This window comes from Lissotriton vulgaris, chromosome 2_1 (genome assembly GCF_964263255.1).
Source record: "Lissotriton vulgaris chromosome 2_1, aLisVul1.2, whole genome shotgun sequence".
In the NCBI taxonomy this organism is placed as follows: Eukaryota; Metazoa; Chordata; class Amphibia; order Caudata; family Salamandridae; genus Lissotriton; species Lissotriton vulgaris.
In genome coordinates this window covers 376549038-376576566 of record NC_141687.1, presented here as the reverse complement: position 1 = coordinate 376576566, position 27529 = coordinate 376549038, and the positions used below count along the sequence as shown (strand labels likewise).

The 27529-nt window shown below is 45.2% G+C and overlaps 1 protein-coding gene across 1 annotated transcript in view; it reads left to right on the top strand.

Annotated features, from left to right (window-relative positions):
- DPH1 (diphthamide biosynthesis 1) overlaps window positions 1–27529 on the top strand; it is a 1562622-nt gene that overhangs the window by 736767 nt on the left and 798326 nt on the right. Inside the window, exon 4 of the mRNA XM_086955191.1 lies at window positions 10022–10143. Coding sequence (XP_086811317.1) covers window positions 10022–10143 — 122 coding nt within the window. The remainder of the gene's footprint in view (window positions 1–10021; window positions 10144–27529) is intronic.

Sequence of the window (27529 nt, the reverse complement as noted above, 5' to 3'; positions counted from 1 at the left end):
TGGGATGGAGGAAACAAAAACTAGATACGGTAGGATAAGAAAGAGATAAATACTTTAGTCAAACAGGGTAGAAACATGAAAAATTAAACAGGTCTTGCAGTGTCCATGTTTTCGGCTTCATGATGACGGAGAAACTCTTCAAGGACGTGTGGTTCTTCAAAAGTCGTGGTCTTATCTTTGTAGGTCACCTTGAAGAGGCACGGATGAAGTAAACCAAACCTGGCACCAAGATCCCGAAGTCGTGGACGTAAATCAAGGAACTGCTTCCGATGGTCAGCTGTTATTTTAGCTACATCTTGAGAAAGATATAAACGGTGACCTTCCCACATAACTTGTGTTTTCGCTTTTGCTGCAGAAAGTACTTGGAGGAGGTCAGTATATTGCAAGAACAACATGATGACTCCGCGGGGTTTGGTGGAAACTTTCGGACCAAGTCTATGTGCGCGTTGAATGTTGAGTGAAGAAGAAGGAGGAAGATCTAGAATTTTCGGTAAGAAGGTTTGGAAGAATTCAGTTGGATTTGACCCTTCTGTGAGTTCCGGAAGATTATAAAGGCGTAGGTTATTTCTACGATTTCTATTTTCCAACTCCTCTGTTATGTTATGTTATGTTATCCGGATTTATTACGCGCGCAGCTGCCCCAGCAAAGGGGCGTCCTGGCGCGAGAACAGAACCAAGGGGACCGGACAGAGGGAGAGAACACAACACAACAACAACGGACCTAAGGTGCCAAGGGGAAAAGGAAGGTTTTTACCGCCTTCCTAAAAGCGAAGAGCCCCTCAATGGCCCGGATATGGGCAGGCAAGGAATTCCATAGCTTGGCAGCAAGGACTTGGAAGGAACGTCCGCCAATCCTAGATCTCTTAAAACGAGGAATAGTGGCAAGATGGAGAACAGAGGACCTCAGAGTGCGAGTAGGCACATAGGGAGAGATAAGTTGCTGGAGAATTGGAGGGGAAGAGCGTGTAAGAATTTTGAAAGTCAAAATCAAAGATTTAAACTTTATTCTCTGGGCCACTGGGAGCCAATGGAGATTGTAGATAGTTCTCCTAGCTGAGCAGAATTTGGGCAAGCCAACCAGAGCCCTGGCGGCGGCGTTCTGAATGCGTTGAAGGCGGGAGAGCTCAGCCTGGTTAACTCCAAGGAAAAGAGAGCTGGCATAGTCCAATTTGGACAGGATCATGGCTTGCACGATAAGTTGGCGGGTGGGAGCGTCAAAATATTTAAAAGTGGACCGAAGCCGACGCAAAATCCCAAAGCAAGATGCAGCAGTCTTTTTAGTGTGGGTAGAAAAACTCAACTGGGAGTCAAACCACACCCCGAGATTTTTTACTTCAGTAACGGGGGTAGGAGTGGAGCCGAGCTTTTGAGGCCACCAGCTATCGCCCCACAAATGAGTTTGTTTTCCCACAATGAGCACCTCGGTTTTCTTAGCGTTCAATTGCAGGAAATTGTCATTCATCCACTGGGCCACGGATATAAGTCCCTCGCGGAACTTGGCTGCCTCGAGATCGGAAGCCCCACTAATCGCAACAGCCAGCTGAGTGTCGTCTGCGTAGGACACGATGGAAAGGTTCCCACGCATGGCGACATCAGCTAGCGGCTGGACATAAAGATTAAATAGAGTGGGGCTTAAAGCCGATCCCTGTGGAACTCCCTGGGCAATCGCATGTGGTTTGGATTCGAAGGGGAGAGTGGTGACCCTGAAGGAGCGATCAGATAGAAAAGATCTGAACCATTCGAGAGCCAGCTTGTCCACCCCGGCCTCAACCAGACGTTGGAGTAAAGTGTCATGGGAGACAGTGTCGAAGGCGGCACTTAGATCGAGGAGCACAAGTGCCGCCGTGTGACCCGAATCCACCAACATGCGAAGGTGTTCAGCCATATACAGGAGCGCAGTCTCAGTACTGTGACCGGGCCTGAAGCCATTCTGCGTAGGATCTAAAATATTCGCAGAATGGAGATGGTTTACTAGAATGGTATTGACGTGAGCCTCAGTCAATTTGGCAGCCCACGGGAGGAGAGAGATGGGGCGGTAGTTTTCTGCTTTTTTGGGATCCAGAGCAGGTTTCTTCAGAATAGGGACCACCTGTGCCTGTTTCCAGGCATGGGGTACCGAACCCGAAGTCAAGGACAAATTAATAAGCTCACGAAGAGGGGGGAGGCAGAAGGAAGGGGATTCTCTAAATTGTGCAGGCCGCAGAGGGTCTTTTGGAGAGCCTGATTTCACTCTGATAACAAGTTTATCAAACTCCTCCATGGAAAGCTCTGAGAGATGGGATAATGACATAGAGGTTTTAGAAGTAGCTATGGTACTCTGTCGAAGGTCAGTAGGGTTGGGAAAGGCGCGATAGATACCTTCCACTTTGTCAACAAAGAAAGTGGCCAAATCCTCGCAATGGGAGGGAGAGCAGATCACAGGTTCTACAGGTGGCAAGGTCTTTCAATGCTTTAAAAATAAGTTTGCTAGGGTTGTTACTAGTATTGAACTCACGAGCGAAGTGAGAGGCTCGGGCCCTGCAGATGGCTCTGTGATATTTCTTGGTAGTGGCGCGGTATAAGGCTTTGTTGACCGGATCATATGACTTGCGCCACAGTCTTTCGGCTTGTTTACACGATTTTTTTAGTAGCCGAAGAGTGTCATCATACCAGGGGCTGGAATGAATGCGCTGTTGTTTGGTCAGGGTGAGAGGAATAAGCTTGTCTAACGCATTGGTGAGCCAGCTACAATAAAAGTTGTAGCCGGATTCCACATCTGTAAAAGGGGCCAAAGGGACTTCATCTAGCAGCTGATGGAAATCATTGAGTTTCAACTTTTTCCAGGAGCGCCTAAGAATGGCAGGAGTAAGGGCGACTGCAGGAGGATCCTCAAGTAACAGATGGCATTCGATTAGGTGGTGGTCTGTCCAGGCCATAGGTCTAGGGGGCAATACTTTGGCCGATGTTATAGAAGTAAAAAAAGGATCTAGGATATGACCACCAGTGCGCGTATTATGTTGCACTAATTGAAAGAGTTGGAGAGCCTCTAGGTCAGCACATGTGCTACTGGCCGCCGAGGGACAGGGAGAATCAAAATGCAGATTAAGGTCCCCGATAATATTAAAATTAGCAGTTTTCAGGGCCAAAGAGCTAACCACGTCGGGAAGGGCGGCCCTGAAGGCAGCATCGGGGCCCGAAGGCCGGTAAATAAGAAGGCCCGAGAAGGTAAAATGCGGATTGACAGAGACTGAAAAGTAGGCGCTTTCGCATCCCGCAATATCCATGGCCTTCCATGTGCATGAATATCTAGTTTTAATAGCGGCAGCGATGCCGCCCCCTCTAGAATCACGATTGAGGGTATAGATAGTATACTCTGGGGGGAGTGCAGAGTTAATGGCAACTGATGCGTCGTTATGGAGCCAGGTTTCAGACATAAAAAGAATGTCAGGGAACTCATCGAGTAGGTCGTGGATGTCAAGGTGGTATTTAACCAATGATCTAACGTTAAGATGAAAGACCTTAAAGATTGTGGGCTCTGATGACACGTGGGGGGCAGAACAAAGAGTAGAAATAGGGGTCGGTGGCGGAAGCGTAAAAGAACAATCGGGACATCTGAAGGGGCCATGCAAAGGATGAATAGAATGGGGCAAACAAGGGGCAGGGGTAGAACGAAAATGAAATAGGTCAGATCTAGAATACATGGCTACAGCAAAAGCTGAAATGAACAGCTATACGTACCGACCAAGTGCAGAGCCCTGCCCTAGCGCTTCCTCTGCGCCAGACGGGCGCAGACGGGCAGGACTCTGGCGCGACTCAGGCGCAGAGAAGGCGCGAACCGCTGCGCGTCACCGCTGCGCGCTAGAGCAGGGCTTAAAATAGGGCGGGCGGAGGAGGGCCGCAAGGCTAGAGCGCTCGGTCCGGCGTCTCTAGGACGGCACGTCCTCACCCAAGATGGCGCCTATGCAAATACCGGCGAGCTAGGAAACCCACGGAAACCCAGACCCGCTAAGTAGCGGTGCGGGAGCCAATTATGTGCAGTGAGGGCCAGGAGTCCCTATTAAAATCAGGGAAAAGTAAAAACACAATTAACCAAAATAAAAGAAATGCAGTAATTAAAAAGCGCGTCTGCCTTCTTAAGAGAGAGACATCCTTCTCTAACACCGAAATTTTTGCACAAGAAGTCTGAAGAGATTCCGTAGATTGTTCCACCAAGAGAACCCTTGATTCAAGTGTAGACCATTTGTCATGGAGAAATTGCAAAGTTTTAGTGGTTTCGGCCATGAAGGGTTTAAGCGCACAAAGCTCTTCAAGGATAAGATCCATGGACGCTGAGTGCGACGAGGAACCTGGAGAGGGAGGATCTTTTTTTTGACGTTTCGTAGAGCCAGGTTGCAAAAGCTTATTGGAAGTATTAGTTTTAGGAATTGCCCCATGTGTAACCACCGGTTTAAGGGGAGATGGATCATCCATGGTCTGCGTCGTGGAATCAGAGTCTGAGGATTGACGAGAAATGGTCTTGGAAGCAGTAAGCTTAAGGTTGCGCAATTTCCCCATATAAGGCAAGGGAAAAGTACAGCAGTGCTGCTACAGAATCCAAGAAAAAAGATTATGTGAGGAATGCTGTCTTTGAAGTGAAATTATAGAAGAAAGAACAAAGGTTGCGTGAATCAAGGAGCAAAAGTTAGTTAGGTATATCACTTGGCCTCTTTTTGTATGAAAATCCACTTCAAAATAAGTAAAATAGTGTAGAATGCGCCAAAAGCATGAATGCCGTGAAGAAAAGGCGCCAACCACGTTGAGAGGTCTGAGTTGAGGAAGCAAGTTAGTGAAAACAGCGTGGAGCCTTGAAAACACAGAAGACGAAAGATTGCAGCTTTATAGGCATGGTGCAGTAATATGTGGCTGATTGAGGCGGAGGATTCATATGTCACTTTGTAAGAAGAGAAAAACGAGGCTTACATGAGTGAAAACCGCTTTTGAAAGGATCGCGGTAAAAGAAAATGGCGGCCGCCAGAATAGCGGACCGCGTCATTTGGAAAAAGAGCGCATTCCGGCGGAATTGAGAGACAGTGAATATAGCGTCCTGCTCACCTCACATTCCGACTGCCGATTCTGTGCAGTGGTCCAGGGAAGTCCCGGTGTAGGTTGAGAAATTTGCCGGCGCTCGAGTTTCGTCAGCGGAGCCTCGCCGTCAAGCCGCCATCTTGTGCGGCGCTCAAGCCACGCCCCCTAAATACGATAGTGTTGACATTCAAATCCTAACAATTAGGAACATAACAATACAATCAGTATCACCATATGAGAAAAATTAGCAGAAACATTTATACATGAATAAAAACAATGAGGAATGGATTCAGGGAGGTTTGGGTACTTCTTCAATACATGGAGTATGTGCAATGCACAAACTATTCTTAACCCTTTGAATGCACTTTATTTTGCGCAATTTTAATGACCACAAAAATGCTTATGATATCAGAGCTGATACAACATAGAATTTTAGTCTGCTTGGTTGTTAATAGGCCTATGAAATATATATTTTTTGTATTGTTTGACGTGGACATAGTGTGAAGATTTTAATTAGTCAGACAATAAATTTAAACTTGAAACTTGATCCTAAAGCTCTCATGATATATATTGAAAGCAAAGTGTGTTATTCCTGCTTAAAGCTGTGCTGCTTTGATTTATTAGTTATAGATTATTTATTTTAAGATGCACTTACACGTTTAATCACTTTGTGTTATTCAGCAAACCCACTTTAACCCTCCACCCACGTTGAGGCTTATAAACACAATGATGTACTTTCAGTACTAATCTATGTTGTGAAGTGCATTGACTCCCACACAATGTAAACCGATAAGTACATCTCTCAAAAGAAAGCTCACTTTAACGTCCATCGGCAGATGGTGGTGGGGTGTCCCTGGCTTTAAGGGCGCTGAGCAGTTTACGATAGATAGGGCACGAAGAGCCGGACCCCACACTCAAGGATTTTTGACTCACCAGTGTTTACATATGAATAAATAGAGCCTTGTGGTCTTATTTTAGTTTAAAAAACCACTTGGAGCCGGATTAGGAGTTTCTCGGTCTTGCCGTGGGACTGCCGACATGGTGGTCCCAGGAAGATCGACAAGCATGCAGTGTCCTGCTCACCGGATTCTGAATGTAATCAATGGCTGGTGTTGAGGCGGCAGTATGTTTGGCCCATAGGAGAGCCTTAAACGCATAACGCTGCTGTGACTTTGCCTACGGGTCATCCGTGTACCCCAAATGCACCAGTCGGGCCATCGGCAGTCAGGCCGCCATAGACGGGCTGGTGGCGGCCCAAATGTCAAAGTCGTAATCAGTCCCTAAGTGTCTCTCCTAAGAGTTTTTCCCGACTGTCCCTAGACAGTTGAAGAAAAGAAAACACTGGCCAAAAATGCATAAGCCATATGCTAAGGTTGTCTGCCAAGACGCTTGGAGTGCTGCATGGCGGGACAGAGGGAAGTATGGACTGCAGCGGTATAGATTTTGTAGGGGACTGCTACTCTTCTGGGGAATAGCAGTTGATGATTGACCTGACTGATGTAGAAAGAATTCAATCAGGATAATTCCTCCTTTTACAATGCCGTAGTGCATACTATGTGTGAGAGGCAGAATGCTGCAAATGCGAACCCCAGGGACAAGGAGCAACACGACTACTGTTCACGCATGGGAGTGCCGGCCCGTAGATAAGAGATTTCATTTTAACAGAGCCGTGCTTTCTGCATGTAAGGTGGACCGTACTCATGTGAAGCCTTCCTGGGAGGCTGACCATAGAAGGGACCTCAAGAACTGGGAATGGGAGAAGGCATCGGGGAAACACCACTCCTCTATACAGATATTCCAGATGAAAACTGTAAGTTGACCCAGATGCACATACAGAGAAACAGGAATTTTGCTCATGGTCTGTGAGTGTCCCAATATAGTAAGTTCATGAAATGTCATGGATCATCTCTGAAGCGCTAGGTTGAACGAGTTTATACACGCAAGAACACTGCTTGTTGGGCTCGTGCTCACGTCTGAAACAGAAGAGTGGCAATAAATTCCTGGTCTTACTTAGACATCAGCAGGGTCGGATTGGGATCACAATTCGGCCCGGGCACTGACGAAAAAAGTGGCCCACATTCAAGAGGCGTGGCCCATATTTAAGGGGCGTGGCCCACATTCAAGGGGCGTGCCCTTTCATGAAACACCATTTGCACAGACAAGGAATGAAAGTGGGAGGATACTGTTCTTGCACACGACACAGGGCCAAGGTGACAATGGCCTACATGCTGAGCAACTAAAAAAAAATAGCAAGGCCCCTTTTTGTCACAAAATTATTCCAGCCCAGGAGCACCTGAAAAGCAGCAAAGCCCCTGCTATTACTAACCTACTCAGCCCTCCCCAGACCTTCAGCTCAGGAGCACATGAACAGAGGTAAGGCCCCTGCAATTAGTAAATTAATCAACCCTCCACGCCTTGGGAAAATGTCCTGGCAGGGGAGCACAAAACACAGCTTTCTGGGTCATCCAAGGTAGCCAGGTAGCCAGGGGGGAGGCTGAGGTGAAGCTGGTGCATGGGAAGTGCCTTCCCAGTGTGTTCTGGCAGTTTGAGTGTTTACCATTTACTGTAGTATTACCCTTGTACCTTTGTATGGTACCCTTTTGTAACTTGCACAAGTCACTTTTCTCTTGTAACACACTGTTTGCTCCTCTCACTTTTGTTTGCTTTAGATACTTGCACAAGTGCCACCATTGCCTACGTAACGTTTGTTCTTGTGCTGGAGTGTCTGCCATTAATTGCAGTATTATACCTCTACTTGTATTTTGTACGCTTTTGTAACCTGCACACATGTCACTTTTTCCTCCTGTAATGTATCGTTTGCTCCTCTTGGATTTTGGTTGCTCACTATTGTCACTTTTGATTCATGTAACTTAACGTTTGCTTTTGTAATTTGTCCACTTGTAATTTTCTCCTCATGTATTATTGCTGTTCCTAGTGTGAAGCGCTCTGACACCTTCGGTAAAGTCCGCGCTATATAAAATCGCATAAATAAATAAATAAAACAAAAAAATTCCAAACATCACCAGGCCCCCACAGCAAGACCCATTTGTCCTCGCCCACTGTGCCCTGAATGTGAAGGGCTGTGGGCGAGGTGTTAAGACTAACACCGTTTCTGGGCTGCATGGGCGCCAGGGGGCCGAGGTGCAAATGGCTCAAAGGCCTGAGAAACACCTGGCCCCTAGGGAGGCCGCTTATTGCAAACAATCACCCCTCCCCAGCCCAGCCTCGGCTTGATTGCTTGGCAGGGCAGGGGTAAGAAGGAGAGCTGACAATCGCTGTTTGGCCGCACAGCGAGGCTGCTTTCGTGCACTCTGTGGGCCGTTTTTTTCTCCCCTTTCCTAGTCCACTCTCTGTGGACGGGGACAGGGGAGAAAAAAAACGGCCCACAGAGGGCACTGAAGCACCGGCCCTTCGGCCCATTCCCGAATGCCCGCCTTGCCAATCCGACCCTGGACATCAGCCAAGCTGGGTCATCGCCTTTTATAGACCGGCACAATGCTCCCTTAAATATAGAACAGCCTGCCCTAACTGGTTTAAGGTACAACACAGTTTCTAAAAAAATGGGCAAGGGGCACCAATTTCAGTGAATTTTTGTTTTATTTAGAAGTTTTAGCCAACATGTATTTGTCATTCTCTGTTGGGAAAGATCGGGCATGCACCTGCGGGGCAGCATGTTACCGGTTACTGGTCTGAACCCATCAGGGAATGACGAGAAACGAGAGGGAAAACTAAGCAAAATGAAATTTAATGATGTCATGAGAGATTAATGATAATTGAAAGAGTGCATGATAAATTCAACTGTTGAATCGATAAACCTGCGAAGCAGGTGTTGGACTATAATTTTTTACAAAAAACAAAATAAACTGAAAGGAGTGCCCATCGATCAATTTTTTGAGAAACTGCTTACTTAGCCATGTTAGTGAAGAGGGCAACAGTGATTGTGTAAAAAAGTGCCTGGGGGCATTGGCGAGTCCAGTTAGCTCTGCTCCTAGTCCAATTCTCTCGACACTGATGAGTCCAGTTTCTCTGCTCCTACTCTAAGCCTTCTGTCCATATCAAGTACGGTTTGCTCTGCTTTCAGTCTGATCTTCTTGACAATGCCGAGTCCAGTATGCTCTTCCCCAGTCTGATCATCTTGACTATGCCGCGTCCAGTTTGCTCTACTCCTAGTCTGCACCTCCTCACTATGCCAAGTCTAGTTTACTCTGCTCTTGGCTCAATTTGTCTAGCCCAATAGTGTTTTCTACAGGGGTTTTGGTTTGTACGGATCCTTGTCCAATTCTCTCGGTATTTATGGTCCAGTCTGCTTTGCTACTGGCACGGTCTTCTTGACTATGCCAAATTTAGTTTCTGCTGATACTGTCCTGGATTGCTTTGTATGTTGAGTTCTGCCTTTGTAATTCCCATTACCCAATTCCTATGGCCTTGCTGAGCCTAACTGTCCAGGCCTGGCGCTTCATGCTTCTGTTGTCATAGTACCCCGCTGCTCCATTCCTAAAGGGGTCCTTCCACCTAGGCATTTAAAAAAATGCTATTGTGAATCCACCTCTAGAATTCTTCCTCAGGCAGTTTTGAAAGCCATGTTGCTTCTCTTAGTGTCTTTGCTGTCCGGCCCCATCTGCCAAAGTATAGAGGAACTGTTCGCCATCACCCCTTCTCGTATGGTGGGAATCTGTATTCCCTACATGGCTTTCCTCTCCGAGAACTGGAATGAAATGTACTTTGACAGGATAGAAGATTGTGGCTTGAAAGGATTACCTGAAGTAGCAATATCTAGTAGTGATCAATGTAGGGACTGCAGATGTGACATCACTGGTGGTAAAACGTTAGGAGCCAGCAACATAGGTGCAAGCAAAAGGTGGAAAGCAAAAGAGGACTTTGAAAATTGCATTGCGTTTAGCAAGATAATTATGTGGTATCAAATGTAGCGGCAGTGATTTTTTACCAAAGCCCTCACTTTCCTCCTCTTTCTTTGCAGGTTCACTGAGGCTGAGGCGGTGGTGATGGGGGATGTGACATATGGTGCTTGTTGCGTGGATGACTTCACAGCTCGGGCCCTGGGGGCGGATCTTATGGTGCATTATGGCCACAGCTGCCTTAGTAAGTAATTTACAAAGACATGGCGTCTCCCTTTTCTTGGTGTGGGGTATGTTCCACAACAGTGTAGGATTTCCCTTTGGATGGTTTGCGAGATTTTGACTTATGTGGGAAGGTTTGCTCTTCGGTTAATAATATGTCTTGTGTTCAGATTGGGATGTTGTTTGGTTAAGGTACCATAACAAAACTTACATTTTAAGGCCTTTCTACGAGCTATGTGGCGAACCTTCCACCACCTTTCCCTCCTGTTGGACAGCAGGTGATTTTCTCATGTTGTTTGAATTCAAATCCCCATCCAATTCCTGTGATCTCAACACTGCCAATTGATGTAAGGCCCAGAGCTATGTATTGTAGATCGCCAAATCACATCCATGATTTTCTTTGTTTTTCCCTTGTGAAGTCCCTGTTTTTTTTACCTGGTGATCTCTGCCCCAGAGACTAACCCGTTGTCATCTCTAGGTGCCTGTCAGCAGAGCTCTAGGAGGTGGCTGGCTAGAGTGAGCTGCAGAGTTGTCCTACTGACCAGTAACTTGGAATTCCCTCTACAAAGAGCACTGTTGAAGATAGAGAGTTTTGGGGGACATGGAAAAGGTGGAAAACACAGGACTTTTGAGTGTTTACTGGACATGCGTAGAAATGCCCTAGATGCGTTGGATTGCACAACTGCAAATTTACCATGAGGAACTTGCTCACATATTGGAAACCAGCCATGGTGTACCAACTAGAATGACCAGAGTTGAGCGAGAATCTGCTGGTTCGACATATTGAAAAGTTGCCATGATGTGCTAAATGGGACTACTGGTAGCTTGCCATGATCTTGTCACTATCCCTAATACCGGGAGACGCTCGCATGAGGTTTCTCGCCGACGCTGGAGATAATTGATATCCCCCGACAAAGGGCCACTCCCCGAAATGCATCAGGATGGGATAATACAATTGAATTGCTTTGCATGTAAATCATTATGAGAAATTTATGATCTACTGAATGAATTTGATGGTTGACAAGGCAGATGAAAATTGAACACTGCCTTGATATAATAAATATATCACATTTGAAATTAAACTAAACTGAATTATGTTTAAACAACCCCTGGACATAGGGGCATTTGCTGTGCTGAAGGGGACGGACCCTAACAGGGGACGCGGCCACTTAATAATGTTACTCACTCTCCAGGATCAGAGAGCAAGACCCTTTATAGCATGCTACAAATTGAGTAGAGAGATTAACCGTTGGAACCACTTGTGTGTGTTCCCATTTATTTATTTGACTACTGGTAGCTTGCCATGATCTTCTCACTATCCCAACCAGAAACTGGTCAGAATTAAGGTGGGTAAAATATTCAGGTGAATTTCGAAACTGATCCCTGTAATGAGGCGGTTCCCAGGAGCGCTGCTCCTCTCTGGGCCTCAAACTGCACTGTTGTTTCCGAGCCTGCTCAGACCGGCTGGCAGGCTGCATGATTACTTTCCTCATTTTAGTTCTGAAGAGCTGACAGGTGTGAAGCTGCAGTTCCAATCAGCTTCTGGTTTTGGAAAGCAGCCATTCTGCAGCGTTAAACAAGTGATGAAAATTGTATGAAAGACACATCGGTGTCTTTTAAAAAACCCAAATGAAGCCGCATGTGAGCTGGGAAACACGAGTGGACGGGACGCCTCAGAGTGGGCTGGGTCTGTGCGAGTAAAGATGTGTGAGACCTGTGAATATTTTTGGGTCTGCGTCTTGTGGAGCACAGTTTGTCCACATGTCCTGTAGGGATGCGTCAGCACTTAGCTGGCTCTCAGTTTACATATCATAAGCCGCTAGCTTTGGCTAGATACTGGCTGCAACCACAGAAGTCCCCAATCTCTCAAGGGGAGAATTCTGAGGGGAGTCATAGTAAAAAATTCTTCCAAGAGCACATCTGCAACAGGTATTGGTGGGGGGTCACCTGAACCCCAAGAAAGACTTCAGGCCTTTAGATTATCAGTTCGGTCATACATGTGGATAAACATCCAGTAGGGATTACTTTGAAAATATTTACTTATTATAATTTTTTTTAGCTTTGTATATGTCTGAGGGTGTCCGAGTGCTTTACATAGTGTCAAGAGTACAAATGTACATTTATAGATTCATTCGGAAGGATTTCGCTCTCAAAGGCTGTGAATGACACTTCAGTAAACACATTTTTCACACTTTAACACTGACACCCAAGTAAAAAAACTATATAAAACTGAGAAAGAACATGAAGAGCATTATAAAATTATCACGAGCAGTCTACTGTTAAAATAGTGTAGGCCTGTCATAGATGTAGGAAAGCATAAAAGTGAACCGAATAACGAAGACAAAACCCTACAAACGTACAAATAAGGGAGATATTAGGGATTGCAAATGTGGAATTGTAACTTTAAAATAGCGGAGAAAGTCTGAGCATGATTTACAAAAACACAATGAAGCTGATCGCCATGCATTGGAATTAGGTATAGGCAGAGGATGATATACTACTATAAGCTGCTCAAATGAAAGACGAGGGGGCCAGCTTAGAGCAAGTGATGTCACAAGGATGGCGATAGAACAGTAAAGGAAAAGATTGTTGGCAGTGTCATTAGAATAGGAGCATTTCCTGTTATCTCTTTGCGATGTAAGTTGGGGGGTTGATGTATAGAAGGTGGACTAGATTTCCACATTTTTGCAGCGCATCCTGCCTGCAACGGAGTGAGGCATGATTCTATTTTTTTTTTACTTACTTCAGAGCGTCTGTGCTGTGATGGCATCCGGTACCCCAGAGATTTTCAGCTTCTGTGCTAAGTAGTCAAGAGATTAAAAGTGTAGCATTTTGTGCCCACAGCAAGCTGCTTTCAACGCCTCGCTTCCATAGGAAGACTTTCGAGTGAGAAGGAAATAGTAGAGAGATGGTGGGAACATATGCTTCTAGAGAGCAGACAAGCCGCGGCACAGCTTTCAAAGAAGCAAGTCGAATTTTGGTGATTACCAAAAACAGGGAATTGCCATGGTGCATTCTTGAATGGGCCAAGGATTAGTGGATAAAATACCCCGAAGCCAACGGTGGGGAGGTAGGGTTATATTTTTTATCGTAGTTTACGTTTAAATTGTGCATTTGTGACCATGTTACTAAAGTTATTGGAATTGAATTTGAATTTAAAAACATTTGTACAGCGCTCGCATACCCAGCGGTTTCATGGCGCTAGTGGTGATCAGTGGATGGCAGCAGCAGAGAGATTTAAGGGTAGGCTTGAGTGAACAGAAAAGTTTTAAGATTTTTTCGGAACAGGGGGTAGGAAAGTGAGGTGCGCAGAGCAATCAGGAGGGAGTTCCAAAAAGTTGGAGCCAGGACAGCGAATCTCGCTCCGCCCGCCCTCTGCTTTTTAAAGCGGGGGATGGTAAGGAGGGCCAAATGGGCCGAGCGAAGTTCTCTGCCTGGGCAGTATGGTTTGATGAGGGAACAGATGAACTCGGGAGCAGTGCCCGCTCTGGCTTGATAAGTAAGACAGCCGAGCTTAAACAGGGCACGCTCTCTTATGGGAAGCCAATGCAGAGTTTTGAGTAATGGGGTGACCCGATGATATCTGGGAAGGCCATGGATCAGGCGGGCCGCCTGATTCTGCACCAGTTGTAATCGATGGATCATGTATGCAGGGGCTCCGTTATAGACTATGTTACCGTAGTCTATACGGGACAATACCATGGCCAGCATGATGATTTTTAAAGCTGGGGGGGAAAAGAAACGGGAAACTTTCCTAATTACTCTGAGAGAGAAGAAAGATGAGGAGACCACGGAGTTAACTTGTGGGAGAACAGTAAGCTGGGGATTAAGAAAGATTCCCAGGGTTTTCACTTTGGGAACCGGGAGTGGAGGGGCACCAAGGGAGGGGGGCCAGAAGGAAGAAGACCAGGGACTGCAGCCACCTCCGGTCGGGACCAGCTCGGTCTTGTCCGGATTGAGTTTGAGGTGGCTGCAGTTCATCCATTCTTGAATGAGGGTCATGATGGTTTGGACGTTCAGGGCAGATGAAGGTGAGTGGGACAGGTTGAAGATTAACTGGAGGTCGTCCGCGTAATTGAACACGGTGACCTCCAGTTGCTGTAACATAAAAATGAGGGGGAAGATGTAGAGGTTAAACAAAAGAGGGGAAAGTGATGAACCCTGGGGGACCCCGCATTCTACCTTACTATTGGGAAGGTTTTTATCACTCTCACAAGAAAGAGCAGAGTCCAATCTGAGATCTTACTTGAAAAAACAATGACCTTATTTAGGACCATCCAGTAGGGTTTGCGGTTTCGCTCTCTTACAGCAAAGTGGGACAGTGCTATGCTATGATGTTTCTGCTTTGTAGATAGGCTAGGATCCGTCCGTCTTGCTGAATCTATTATCGCCGTTAAGCACAGAAGCTGATAAGTAGCTTGTAGGTAGGGGCCTGTCCTAAAGTGACAATTTTCCATGAGCTCCAGTTGGTTTCTGCTTGTTTACATAGTTTTTGAGTTAAAATCCAAAATTCTCTCGAATAGTTTTCTCTGATTCATACTGGCTATGGATCCCGCCCCCTCTCTAATTAACGTTTACAGTGCAAGACTACTTTGGATTAAAACTGGCCTCTATTCCTGGACCAGCTAATATGGTGGAGATGTCCAGATTCTGCCCAGTTACCCGGTATGTTGTGATTGACCTCAGAGACGTAATGTGCTTCGTGTTTGGACTAGACTTGTTCAGTCAAGGCATTGTATTTCCGGATTTCCTGGGATACTTTGCTTTTGTAGTCCCCTGACCCCACCATCTAAGAGCCAGCTCAGTTTGACTCTTTATGGTTACGTTCTCAGGATTCTCTGGGTCCTGGGGGCACCAACACAATTGCAGCTTCAAGTTTTGGGTTCTGAAAGCCGCTCCTGTCTAATCTGATCCCTCCACAGCCAAGCTAGTGGTTGGTGGGGGAACCCAAACGTGTAGCTGTGAGACACTCTTTTAGCCTCTCAACCTGAATGGCGGGGTCTAGCTCTGTCTCATTCTTGGGAAAGGCAAGGAGTAACCCTCTCATTCTCTTTGAAAGCAAGGAAGAGGTCTTGTAACTATACATGACAGCTGCATTACAGAGCACATTAAAATGCAAGCAGTTGTAACACCTTCACCCCACAGTGAAGTCCTTCAGTTTCATAAGAGGAACAGTAACTCTTCTGGAATGGGTGTTGGTTCATTTAGGAAACACATTTTAGGTTCCTCTCATAGAACCTTCCCCAGGAAACCCATCTCCAGAACATACTTCAGGGACATTTTTATTTCGATTTGCATTGGCTACATTTCCGATACGGTTACTAGGTACATCATCATCATTACCTTCAACCTCACCATTACCTGGAACAAGAACAGAACCATCCTGTCTGTCCCCTCTCTTAACCAGATTTTAGGGTTAACAGCATTGGTTCAATTCCTTCATGATTAATTCTAAGACCTTAGTTTATTGCATCTAAAAAACCTACCGAAATGCAACACTTTACCATCACTAAGTTTGGTGGAACAGAAATAGACATCCATCACTTGCGAAGGCTTAGTGAACTTACTGCACCCATTCCTCATTTTCAGACCCAATTTCACTCGTACGCAGACTTCCTATTCAAGAGTAACTTCTTTCAAACGAAGCTGATCATAGTACTCATTACAAATCCATTGTGCTTCCAGCAAGTTTGCTTTGACAACAGAAGGATACTATTCACTTTGAAGTTCTAAAGTCATCGATGCACTGTTGGCCTTAGTAAACGCCTCAGTAGCACCCTGAAAGGACTATACCCCGTTATGGTAGTGGTAATCCTATAAGCCCACACACGTTAACAGACTTCTTTTTTCCAATCCTTCCAGTAATTTATGGCAGCTTGAACACTCCCCATTATCACTCTGCCAAAGCACTCCACCATACCATTCCCTTCAGGATAATATAAGGAAGTGTGTTTAGGTTTAGCACAATTACTAACAAGGACTTCCTTTAACTTCTCAGCTGTGAATTAAAGACCATTGTCACTCACCTTAGACTTGGGAAAGTATTCTCTTAAGAAAACTCTTGAGGAAGGAGACAACCTATGCAGAATGGACTTTTTTAAAATGCAATTTTAGGCCATTTAGAATACACGTCGATTTAGGCAATTTGTATATGTAGTATCCCCTTATAGTCCAGAATAGGACCAAGAATATCTTCAACCAATATCTCCCGAGGATTTTTCAGACATTCCATAAGACCTAAGGGAGGCCTGAAAACAGAGTTTTGTCAGAATGAACACATTGTTCACAAGATCTCACACATGTTTCCATATAGGAATCTATTCCTGGCCACCAATATGAGGATTTCAGTATCTTTTTTTCATTTTACTATGCCCATGTGCCCCTCCTGTGCAGAACACAAAATTCATTGACTAAGGTTGCTTGAAGGAACTACCCTATCACCCCTCAAGAGGATTCCTTGATTACACACAGATAGTTCATTCCTTAGTTCCCAGAACTTCTTGCATTCTGCTGCTAGCTTACTTTTGCTGGTCCAACCATGCCTAATGTACTTCTTCACCTCACACAAAACATCATCACCTTTGTAGCCAGATAGCCCATCTTCATTGGCAATGGCATCTGTATTGTCATTCACAGCTACTACACAATATGTATCCCGGTCTCTGGGTTCCTTTAGGAACAATGTTGATCTGCTCAAGTAATCCGCCGCCCTGTTTTTGTTCATAAAAAACATCATAGTCCAGAAGTCTCAGACATTCTAGCTATACAAGGAGTTGATTTAATGGTACCCTCTGGAGTAGAAACCTTGATCAGTCGTCTGTGATCTGTGTGTAATGTGAATCTTTCACCCCTCAGGTACTATCTAAATTTCTCCACAGCCCATACATAAGCCAACATCTCCCTCTCGATCACAGAATATTTCTCTTCCATAGGTGATGAAGAACGAGAAGCAAATGACACAGTGTACTGTAGTCCATTCTCTGAGATCTGTGATAAAAGCACTCCCTCTCCCCTAGCACTAGTGGTCAGTATACTGCAAGCAGTAGACTAAAATTTCAGTAAAAGAACTGCAGTGTATATATCCTTTTTTATTTATGTTTGGTGTTTTATAAAGCACGAGCATAGGGCATCCGAGTGCTGTACATATGAATGATAAACATAAGCAAAGAGCTGATATATAAAAAAAGAAACTCTATCAAAAACAGAGAGCAGCATTTTAGAAATTTAAGATTTGATATGTTGTAGCAGAGTTAATATTAAATGACCGTTATTAATTCGGTATGGTTTTTCATGATTCACAACAATAAAACCTGTTCCCAGCTATCAAAATGCCTTTTATAACATCACCTGCCTCCTACTGTGTGAAGGTATTTCTAGTCTGCAACACATTAACTAAACAGGGTGTGCCTCAATTCTTACAAAAAAACTTCTGCGTGGCTGTGTCTACATGTATTCCTACATCCCAAACAATTCTCAGAGTGTAGAGAAAAAAATGTGTGTAGGGAAGGAAGAAACCTCACGGAAGCAACCACCAGGGAACTGCTGACTGGTACTCGTCAGTGTGTTCCGCTTATCATCATTGGCTCCTTCCAACCACAAACGAAAATGTAGTGAAAAAATTGTGTAAGTGATTCATAAGAACTCAAATGTGATCCTAACTGCTTACATCTATAATCGCCCAACCCCCTAGGTGAGAGTACCGCTATTCAATGCTCCACCCAACTAAAACTGAGCTAGATACCTCTAGCTAAATGATATGCTTTGATTGCTGCTGGGTATCTGCTCATCTTAAAACCAACACTCTACTGTTGAGCCTCGTTTTAACCTATATGAAGCCAACATGTTTCGTTGCCTGCCATACATGGTCGGCAACTTCTTCAGGGCTATGGATCAGTGTCACACTCTGCTGTAGTTATCCAGCATTCAAACCTGTTAAAACATAGGCACAGACATGACATATAAAAACACACAGAGTGACACTGATTAGCAAATGCTCTTATCATAAAGTCATGAATTGTTTGCCAATTGTTTCATGGACATTGTATTTTACCTGGTGGTTGCCACTAAATTGCATACCTGCAGCCACCAATTAGATGGGCATGTGTATCTCCACGTCTGTCAATTACGGTCGCAATCCGTCAACCTGTAACATAATATACATATACTCCGCCAGTCAGTTCAACGCATCGGATACGTGTGTATTCCCTGTTTCTAGCACTTTATGAGGAGTTGTCATTTAGCCACTGTAGTGTAGCTCTGCCCGAGTACTGTCTTTATTTACATGGTCTCTGTACTGGTATCCTGCAGTATCTAGCCTTCCACTCAGTAAGCACGGCCTCAACATTCCCATGTTTAGTCCCCGTCTGCCCGTGGTCTTAGGCCCCACTGGCGTGTGCTATAGTTTTATGCAAACCTGTGCGGCGAATACGCCGTTGTCAATCCGCTAGTGCCACCAGTGCTTCTGTTATTTGCGCTGGCCCCGCCTCGCGTCTCTCTATAATCTGAGAATCAATCTCCACCCCCTCCGTGGCTATACCCCCTCACCGGACCTTTTCCTGTCATGTGTAGTCTCGGGCTCCCGTTCCGCTGTGTTCTTACCGCAGACTGTTTTTAAAGGGAAGCGAAGCCCGGTGATCCCTCGGTCGGGCGCGCTGTGACGTCAGTACATGGCGTGTGCTCGGCAATCATGTGGTGTAGAACCGTGGCGGCCATCTTAGAATGGGAAAATAACGTGTTTAGTTGTTTCGTATGGTGCAATTCAAGCTATTTTAGGAACTTGATGCATGCTTGTATTCGCTATGACTGAATATCGAATTGAATGTTTACAGGGGGTTAAAAAACTCACAGGGATATTGAGGAATATTTTCTTATAGCTTCAAAAGGGAGTGCATTGTAATTCAACCTTATTATTGCAGTCCATATATAGAGTGCCCAGCCGGACATGTTATCCATTGGGCACAAAGAGCCCTCTAACCTTTGTGAATAGAGGAGTACTTAGAAGGTGTATGTGATCACAGTACTGTGGACTCACTAAAGAGGGAATCCATCAGGATCGACACCAACCGAATTTCATAGTAAGGTGGGCCCTCCGTGAAATGTGACTATCTGCGTGTTATGACTTTGTTCCATTCAATCACATCATTCAGTCCTGTCTTATCAGCTCGCTCCTGATATATCCACCGTGCCTCTTTTGAAATCAATCTGTTCTCGATGTTGGATGGGTCGCCCCAGACTTTCTCTAGCACTACCCATTTAATGTCCCTGAAGTTATGCTTGTGGTCCTGATAATGCTCTACTAGACGCGTTGTCAATCTGCCAGCTTTATTAGTGTTCAGCTGCTCCTGTATGCGAATTTTGATTTTCATTGTTGTAAGGCCAATGTAGTATAGGCCACACGGGCAGGTCAATCGATAAATCACATTGGCTGGGTTACAATTGGTGAATTTATTGAGATGCCACGTTTTTCCATTCACCAATTGTACACATTTAGTTTGTTCAGTCAATTCGTACACTGAGCAACTTCCCCTGCTTGTGTGTCCAAAGGTTTTGGTGCTTGTCTGGTGCGAGAGTGTACCAGTCTGTCCCGGAGGTTTTGGGATCTTTTAAATTCGAACCTTGGGGGAGGCATCCTGAAGTTGTTGGTACTAAGCAAATGCAAGTGCCTCTTGATTATTTGACAGTTTTTTGTCGACTGTTAATCAAATGTGGTAACTACCGGAAGGCATTCCGCTCGCTCCCTTCTGGTTCTTTCCAGTAATGCCTCTCTGGGTGTATTCAATGCCCTCTTCCATGCTGTCTTCACAATCTTCTTTGGATATGCACGGTGTCCGAGCTTCTCCACTAGTTCATTTGCTTGATCCACAAATTTTTCGATGGTGCTACAATTCCACCGGTACCGGAGGAATTGACCTACTGGTATATTGTCCCGGAGGGCACGTGGGTGGAATGACTTGTAGTGGAGGAGGGAGTTCTTGTCCGTAGGTTTTTGATGGACATTGGTGCTCAGACGGTGGTGCTGCGCAAATATATCCAGATCCAAATAAATTGCTGTGTCCCTGCTGACCTGCCAGGTGAATTTGAGGCATTCATCTAGATTGTTGAGCCATACAAAAAAGTTGTTTTACTCTGACTCAGTGCCTGTCCAAATACATAGGACATCATCTATAAATCTCTTCCAGAGACAGATGTTCTTCTGGAAGGGAGTAGATGGATGGTTGATATGATGTGCCTCAAATTGGCCTTCATATATGCAGGCTAAGCTGGGGGCAAATGCAGCCCCCATTGAAGTTCCAGACACCTGGAGGTACAGCTGTTCTTTATACTGGAAGTAATTGGGGGTGAGGGCCATCTCCACACATTGGAGAACAAAAGATTGGGGCTTGTCGTAAAACCACTCACATGCCGCCAGTGCACGCGCTGCTGCCACCAGCGTGGCTTCCTGGTGTATGCTTGTGTATAATGATTCTATGTCGATTGTTACAAGGAACTGTTGGCTAGGATCATACTCCAATGTTTCCAAGATATTTAAAATATCTGTGGTGTCCTGTAAATAGGAGGGTTGATTAATAGCACATTCCCTCAGAAAGAAGTCAGAAAACGGTGACAGCGGTTCCAGTACCGACTGGATCCCCGATCTTATGGGACAACCCAGTGGCGGCGATTGAGCTTTGTGAATCTTTGGCACAATATAGAACGCCGGGGTTCTGGGTTTGGAGTTGATCAAAAAGTCCATTTCCTTAGCAGTGATCCATTTTCTCTCCTTGGCCCCTGTCACTAACTCAGTTATGAGGACAAGGAGCTCGCCTGTGGGGGTCATGGGCAAATGGTTGGTAATTTTGGCGTGATCCCAACAGTCGGAGTACTTCCGCCTCACAGTCTGTAGTGTTCATAACGACCACCGCCCCGCCTTTATCAGCTGGTTTGATTGTCAATGAACTATTGTTTTCTAATGTTCTAACTGCCATCCATTCAGACTTGCTCATGTTGCAAAAATTGCGTTTATGCTCAGCTTTCTCCAATTGTTCAATCTCATGGAGTACTTTCTCTTCAAATACTGAGACTTCAGGTCCAACTGAGCTTGTAGGTGGACAAAACGTTGATGGACGATGTAGATTTAAGTTAAACAACGAGGGGGGATCTGATGGTTTGTCTGAAAAAATGTTTTTCAATTAGATTTTTATCACCACTTCATAAAATTCAATCCTGCATTTGAAGCTGTCATGGAGAGGAGTGGGCACAAACCCAAGGCCTTTGTCAGAACTTGACACTCCTCTTGTGTTAGTGTGTGATCGGACAAGTTCTCCACTATGTCATAGGTCTGTGTTAAAACTGAGGTGGTTTTGGTCCCCTGCTTCGCGTGACCCTGGGGGAGTAGGTCTGCCATGTTTGATTCTGCCGGGCACAGCCTCTCCCTCTCTGTATTTGACCTCCCCCTCTTCCTCGGTCCGCCTGCTGCTGACCTAAAAAAGACCTGAACAGTGCTCCAAGGTCCTCGTCTAATCTATCCTGGTGATTGAACCTCACTCTTCCCTGATACGAGGTGGATGGTTGGGCACTGATTTCGTCGTCCTCGCTGCTGGTGTTCTCGAATGTCCAGTTTTGAGGTCTCCTCCTGCCCTGACGTCTCCCCCCTCTCTGGCCTGCCGGTTGATACACTTGTTCAGATTTGGATTGGTAGTTTTTATCCTCCGTGTATGGAAATGCCCACTCGTGTGTGTATCTCTCAAGGTTTTGCTTGAGGCCCTTTATCTTTTGATTGACCATATAGGTCTTGTATTCTCCTAGGTCACTTCGGATCCTGGCAAGTTGTTCCCTTGTGTCGAAGATGGTGGTGTTGATCCTAATGGCCTCCTCTAAATCGAGAATATCCTTGAGGAATTCTTCACTGAGGCATTTGGCTGTATTAATAATGAGGATAAGCCAGTCCCGGGTGCACTTTTTTGCGATGTAACTCCAGTCCACCAGGAACCTCTTATCCTCAAGAAAGATTTTGGGCTCCAAACATATCAAAAGACTAGCTGGTGCTGTCCCTTCCCGGAGATACTCCGTCATGAGCGCGCCATGAAGGGCAACCCTAATTTGACACTTTTTGAGATTGCTGAGTTTGTCCCACTCTTCACGAGCTGCTGTTGTTCCTATCAAAGGTGCATCTGGAAGGAGGGACGGGTCCGAGAGGATGGACGCTATCTGGTCTTCAGAGAAGTCCAAGCAGTTCGTATCCATAGTATGAATCCATGTCCACTGAAACAATTATTATTAGGGCTGTGTCACTCGCGATTAAAACAAATGTCTAAGTGTGGCTCTCACGGCTGTTCTGCCATTCTCAACAATCATAACAAACTAGGAGCCTAGAAGGAGAACAGGGGACTCAGGTTACCCTCCACTCAAAGTATTCTCAACAATAAAACCTGTTCCCAGCTATCAAAAGGCCTTTTATAACATCACCTGCCTCCTACTGTGTGAAGGTATTTCTAGTCTGCAACACATTTGCATAATTAAACAGGGTGTGCCTCAATTCTTACTAAAAAACTTCTGCGTGGCTGTGTCTACATGTATTCCTACATCCCAAGGTGATGTTATAAAAGGCCTTTTGATAGCTGGGAACAGGTTTTATTGTTGAGAATACTTTGAGTGGAGGGTAACCTGAGTCCCTTTTTCTCCCTCTAGGCTCCTAGTTTGTTATGATGGTTTTTCACGAGTCTGCTTTGTGTCGGTTCAGTTCCAGGTATTCAAGGACAATGTTTGTGAGGATTCTACTGGGATTGATATGCCTCTGCCCTGTAATGGTATTACTGCCCTTGTAGCGGCCAATAGGCCTAGGGGACAGGCTCACTGTGACTTTACAAGTGGAATCTGCTCATTAGGATCTTTTTCACCTCTTTTTTGAAGATGTGCGTGGATGGGTTAGACCGAGCTTTGGGTGGTAGAAATGTCCAAATCCTAGGAGCCGATCCAGAAAAGAAGCGCATGTAGGTTTTTTGTTTTCTGAATCGGAGGGGGTTCTAACCTTAGAGAGTTTGCCCTTCTGAGGGAGTGGATGCCTCCTGCGATTCAAATCTTTTCTGCCAATGTACCTTGGTTCATTACAATGCTAGGCTTTATGCGTGAGGAAAGCAATTTTCATTTGAGTTCTTGCCTAGGTAGGAAGCCAGTTAAAAGACCTAAGTGATGGTTAATGTGGTCCAAGCCTCTAGTGCCTGTTACCAGGCTAGCTGCTGCGTTGAGAGTCACTTTGAGTGGAGCTGCACTTAATGCTGGAAGACCTGAGGAGGTCGCAGTACCATATTCTAGTCTTAAGACCACTGATGATTGTACTGCTTGTTTGAAGTCTGGAGGTGGCAGGAATAGTTTCACTTTCTTCAGTAGTTTGAGGTGAAATGACGCTCTGCGCGTAGTTGTACTGATATGTGCTAGCATCTTCAGATTCTTGTCTAGTGTTATTCCAAGGGATTTAGTGGAATCAATAATGATGGGTTTACAGTTGAGGGCTTCTAGGAGATTGAGCCAATCCTGGATGTGTGTAGAGCTGTTATGAGGGGAGAAAAGTAGGAATTCTGTTTTCATAGAGCTTGAGGTTGTTTTGAACTAGCCAGGACTGAATTTTGAATGTAGTGTCATTTAGTTGGATGATATCCTCTGAGGAGGATTATATTTAAGTATAGTTGTGTCGTCTCCCTACATGTAGTATGCAACGTTCGATTGTTTGAAGATTTCCGTTAGTAGCTCCATAAATAGGTTAAAGAGTGTGGGGGAATTGGTTGGCCTATGTGGAACTTCGCATCTCACTGGGGCAGTAACTGAGAAGGAGTTGCCTAGTTTGATTCATTGTGAGCAGTTCTGCAGGAAGGATGCGAACCAGGAGAGCACTTTACCGGCAGCCCCATTCTGTTTTCTAGTAATTTTAGTAGGTTGCTGTGATTGACCATGTCAAACACCGATGAGAGGTGTAGTAGAATGAGTAGGCCAAAGTCAATGTTGTCTAGCATCTGAAGGGTGTCATCCATTATGTGAACAATAGTTGATTCTGTGCCGTACCCTGGTCTAAATCTTGATTAAAAATTGTTGAATAGATTAACTTGATCAATGTGCTGACTCAATTGTTTGTGAACACATTTTTCCAACAATTTGGCCAGCGCAAGCAGCGCGACTTAACAGACTCTGCCACTGGCGGCACTCCACGGAGTGCAGCAGAGTTTTCCCAGCACGTTTACAAGCGTTTGCCACTTCCTAATTATCCATTCTGACTTCATGTAGTCACAATGTTCAAGGCCAGTTTCCAGTTCTTATTTCCAACTTTGTAGGAGCTTTCTGAAACTTTGCAAATGGTTAAAGAGTGCTTACCAGAAGAATGATTATTCGCGGCTGCTTTAGCACATCGCTTGGGTAATTCAACCTACAGCACAATGCCTAATATGTCCTTGAGTGAAGATCCTTCTGTCACCCATAACCTCTCCTGTATGTTAGGATCATTGGTATATGTATTATGATCTGGTCTTGAATTATCTCATCATGTAAAGAGACAAATTTACAAGAAACTCTTAACTTCTTAAGAGCTTCTGCATAATTTTCCACTGTCTCCGAATTGCTCAGTTTGCATTGAAAAAAAATTATATCTATAAATTGCTGCACATATTGCCGGGTGGTAAAAAATAAGGTCTTCCAAGGCATGTTTGAAAACATCTGTATCCTCTTCAGCTTTTTTCCATTTGGCCATAAATGTACAACCCTTCTGGACATAGGCTGTGCAAAATAAGTTTCTTTCTCCCTAAGGAAATAAAATCTTCTGTGCCTTCTTTCTCTGTGGCCGAGATATACATGAGAAAGCATTCCTTCCGATGTAGCCATTTCATTTGAGGTTCTCCAGGAAGTGGAAGGAAAGATAGTGGAGGAATAAGGCTAAAAGGTTAGGCACATACCACAAAAAAAATAGATTAAAAACACACAAAATAGACTATTATGTAAGACAGTCAAGAAACAGTATTTATAATGTACTCGGCTCAGTTTTATTGTTTGTACATTGAACAAGTACCTTAATATGTATATCATATGCATATCACTGTAGGATATAAAGGTAACGAGCTTCCAAGACCATATGGAGGTTTGCATATCACTGAACTAATATGTTATGTTATGTTGTGTTATGTTATGTTATGTTATGTTATACTGCATTTCTAAAGCACACAGCTACTCAGAGTATCCCAGCGCTGCTACCTTGAACCCCCACCCACAAGCTGAACAGGAAGAGCCTCTAAGAAAATGGGCTCAGAACAGTAGTGTTTTTATGTTCTTTTTGGAAACAGCCGGATCTGAAATCCTCCTGAGAGCAAGAGGAAGCTCTGGATAAGGAGTTGGTCCGAGGTTCTCAAAGTCCTGGAAGGGATTTAGAAAGAGAAGCGGTTCTGCAGATAGATGGGGGCCCAATCCATACAAGGCCCGATGGACAATGGCCAGCATTTTAAATTTCAAACGGGCCTCAACTGGGAGCCAATGAAGGTGGCGGAGATGGACACGCATGCTCTGCCTGGAAGAAAGACCCAGAAGGAGTCGAGCAGCCGCATTTTGAACTACCTGTAATTTTTTTATCAGATAGCCTGGACATCCCACTAAGAGCGCATTGGAGTAATCCAGCCGAGAAAGGATCAATGCCCGGACTACTGTTTCTTTGGCCTCCACAGGCAGAAGAGGGAGGAATTTACGCGGGGTTTTAAGTATGCCAAAACAGGTCCCTGTAAGTTTATTGACATGCGTCGCAAAATTCAGATTTTCCTCAAACCAGACCCCCAAGTTTTTTGCAAGGCCCTTGTCTGATTGGGGGGGTTGGAAAGTCCGGAGGCCACAGTCTGGTTCTAAAACCAGCAGGAAACGCTCCAAACAGGAGCACCGCCGACTTTTCCTCGTTGCACTTAAGTTGTGCATTGGCCAACTAGCGAAACACCGCGGACAGACAGCGCTGTGCCGTGTTGACTGAGTCCTCGCCCTTTCTCCAGGTAAACAATAGCTGCATGTCGTCTGCATAGGCCATCACCCTAGCCCCCAGTGACTCCGCCAGGTAAACCAGGGGAGTCACAAAGATGTTAAACAAAAGGGGGCTAAGGGAAGAGCCCTGTGGGACACCAGTGGAGAGAGGGGAGAGGGCCTCATTATATTAATGTTACGATAGGAGCAAGACTGTGCCGGCAAAGAATAGTAAGGAGGTACTGCTAAATGTCAATGCACTTTGTATCGATGCATGGCGGCCCAATCTAAGCTGGCCGCGACATAAGGTCACACTGCTTGATCACACAAGGAATCCTGGGAGGCCACTCCCTTAAGCATGCGCAGTTGCAGCATGGCTTGCCTTAAGGAACCATGTGGCAGCAGAGGATTTCACGGTCAAGAAGCAGCGTGTTGTCAACGGGATACATATAAATTCCTTGAATTTCCAAATTCAAGGACACCATGATCAGCGGTTCTTGAATCCCTTTGTCTGCTCTCACCATCCTAGATCCGCTGGCAAGTCATTCCAAATCACAGCGGTATGCCGCCAACATCAACACCCGGAGAAAATCCAGTAACATCCAAATACCTGGGAGCACGAAGCAGATCAGCTCCTCGTCGCCGATATCTAGTGACGACACAACACTTGTGAAGGAAATACTTGAGATTAAATTGAGAGCAAGCATTAATGTCTTCCCTTGTTGCAGTCCACTTCCAGCTGTTTTTGTTCCCTATACTAGATTCTTTCTATGGCAACTGGCTGAGCCCAGACATCAGAAAACACCCATGCAAGAGCTCTAATCCTGGAGTCACTGAACTTATTTCTGTTTTGTGTATGGGGTCAGAAATCCTCTGTTTTGAAGTTAGTGATGGGCCACAGTCAGAGTGGACAGGCTACTGGAGGTTCTCATTCGCAGGGAGTCAATATCCCATCTATAGACAACCACCTTAGTTGGAATTAGTGCTCCAAAACTGTTTCTTCAGGCTTGAGCTGAGCCTAGGAAGATGGCCAGAATGTAGCTATATATATTTCCGGAAAGCACTAGCCAAGTCCACCTAGATCTTGTCCATTCAAATTATCAGACCTTGGGATCCAGTTTTTAATCGGAGTGAGGGAGGAGGAGAATTGACAGTGTTCCTGCTCCATTTGGTGCCTCAGTATGTTTCAGATCTCTGGTGGCCAGACGAGCCAGAAATAACTATTTGGTCTTTCTCCTGGGTGGACTGGGAGTTTTTAGTTTGGGCAGAAGGAGAATTTTAATTCCAGGTGCTCCAAAGCCACAAAGATACTTGGTGAACAACTCTAATAACTGGGCAAATCGAGGTGAGGGAAGGAGAGGGAGACATCCACAGGCCTGGCCTTCTCAGGAACAGCTCCACAATACTGGCATTCGTCCCATCTATCAAGTTCTCAGACGCTCATCAGGTATTTT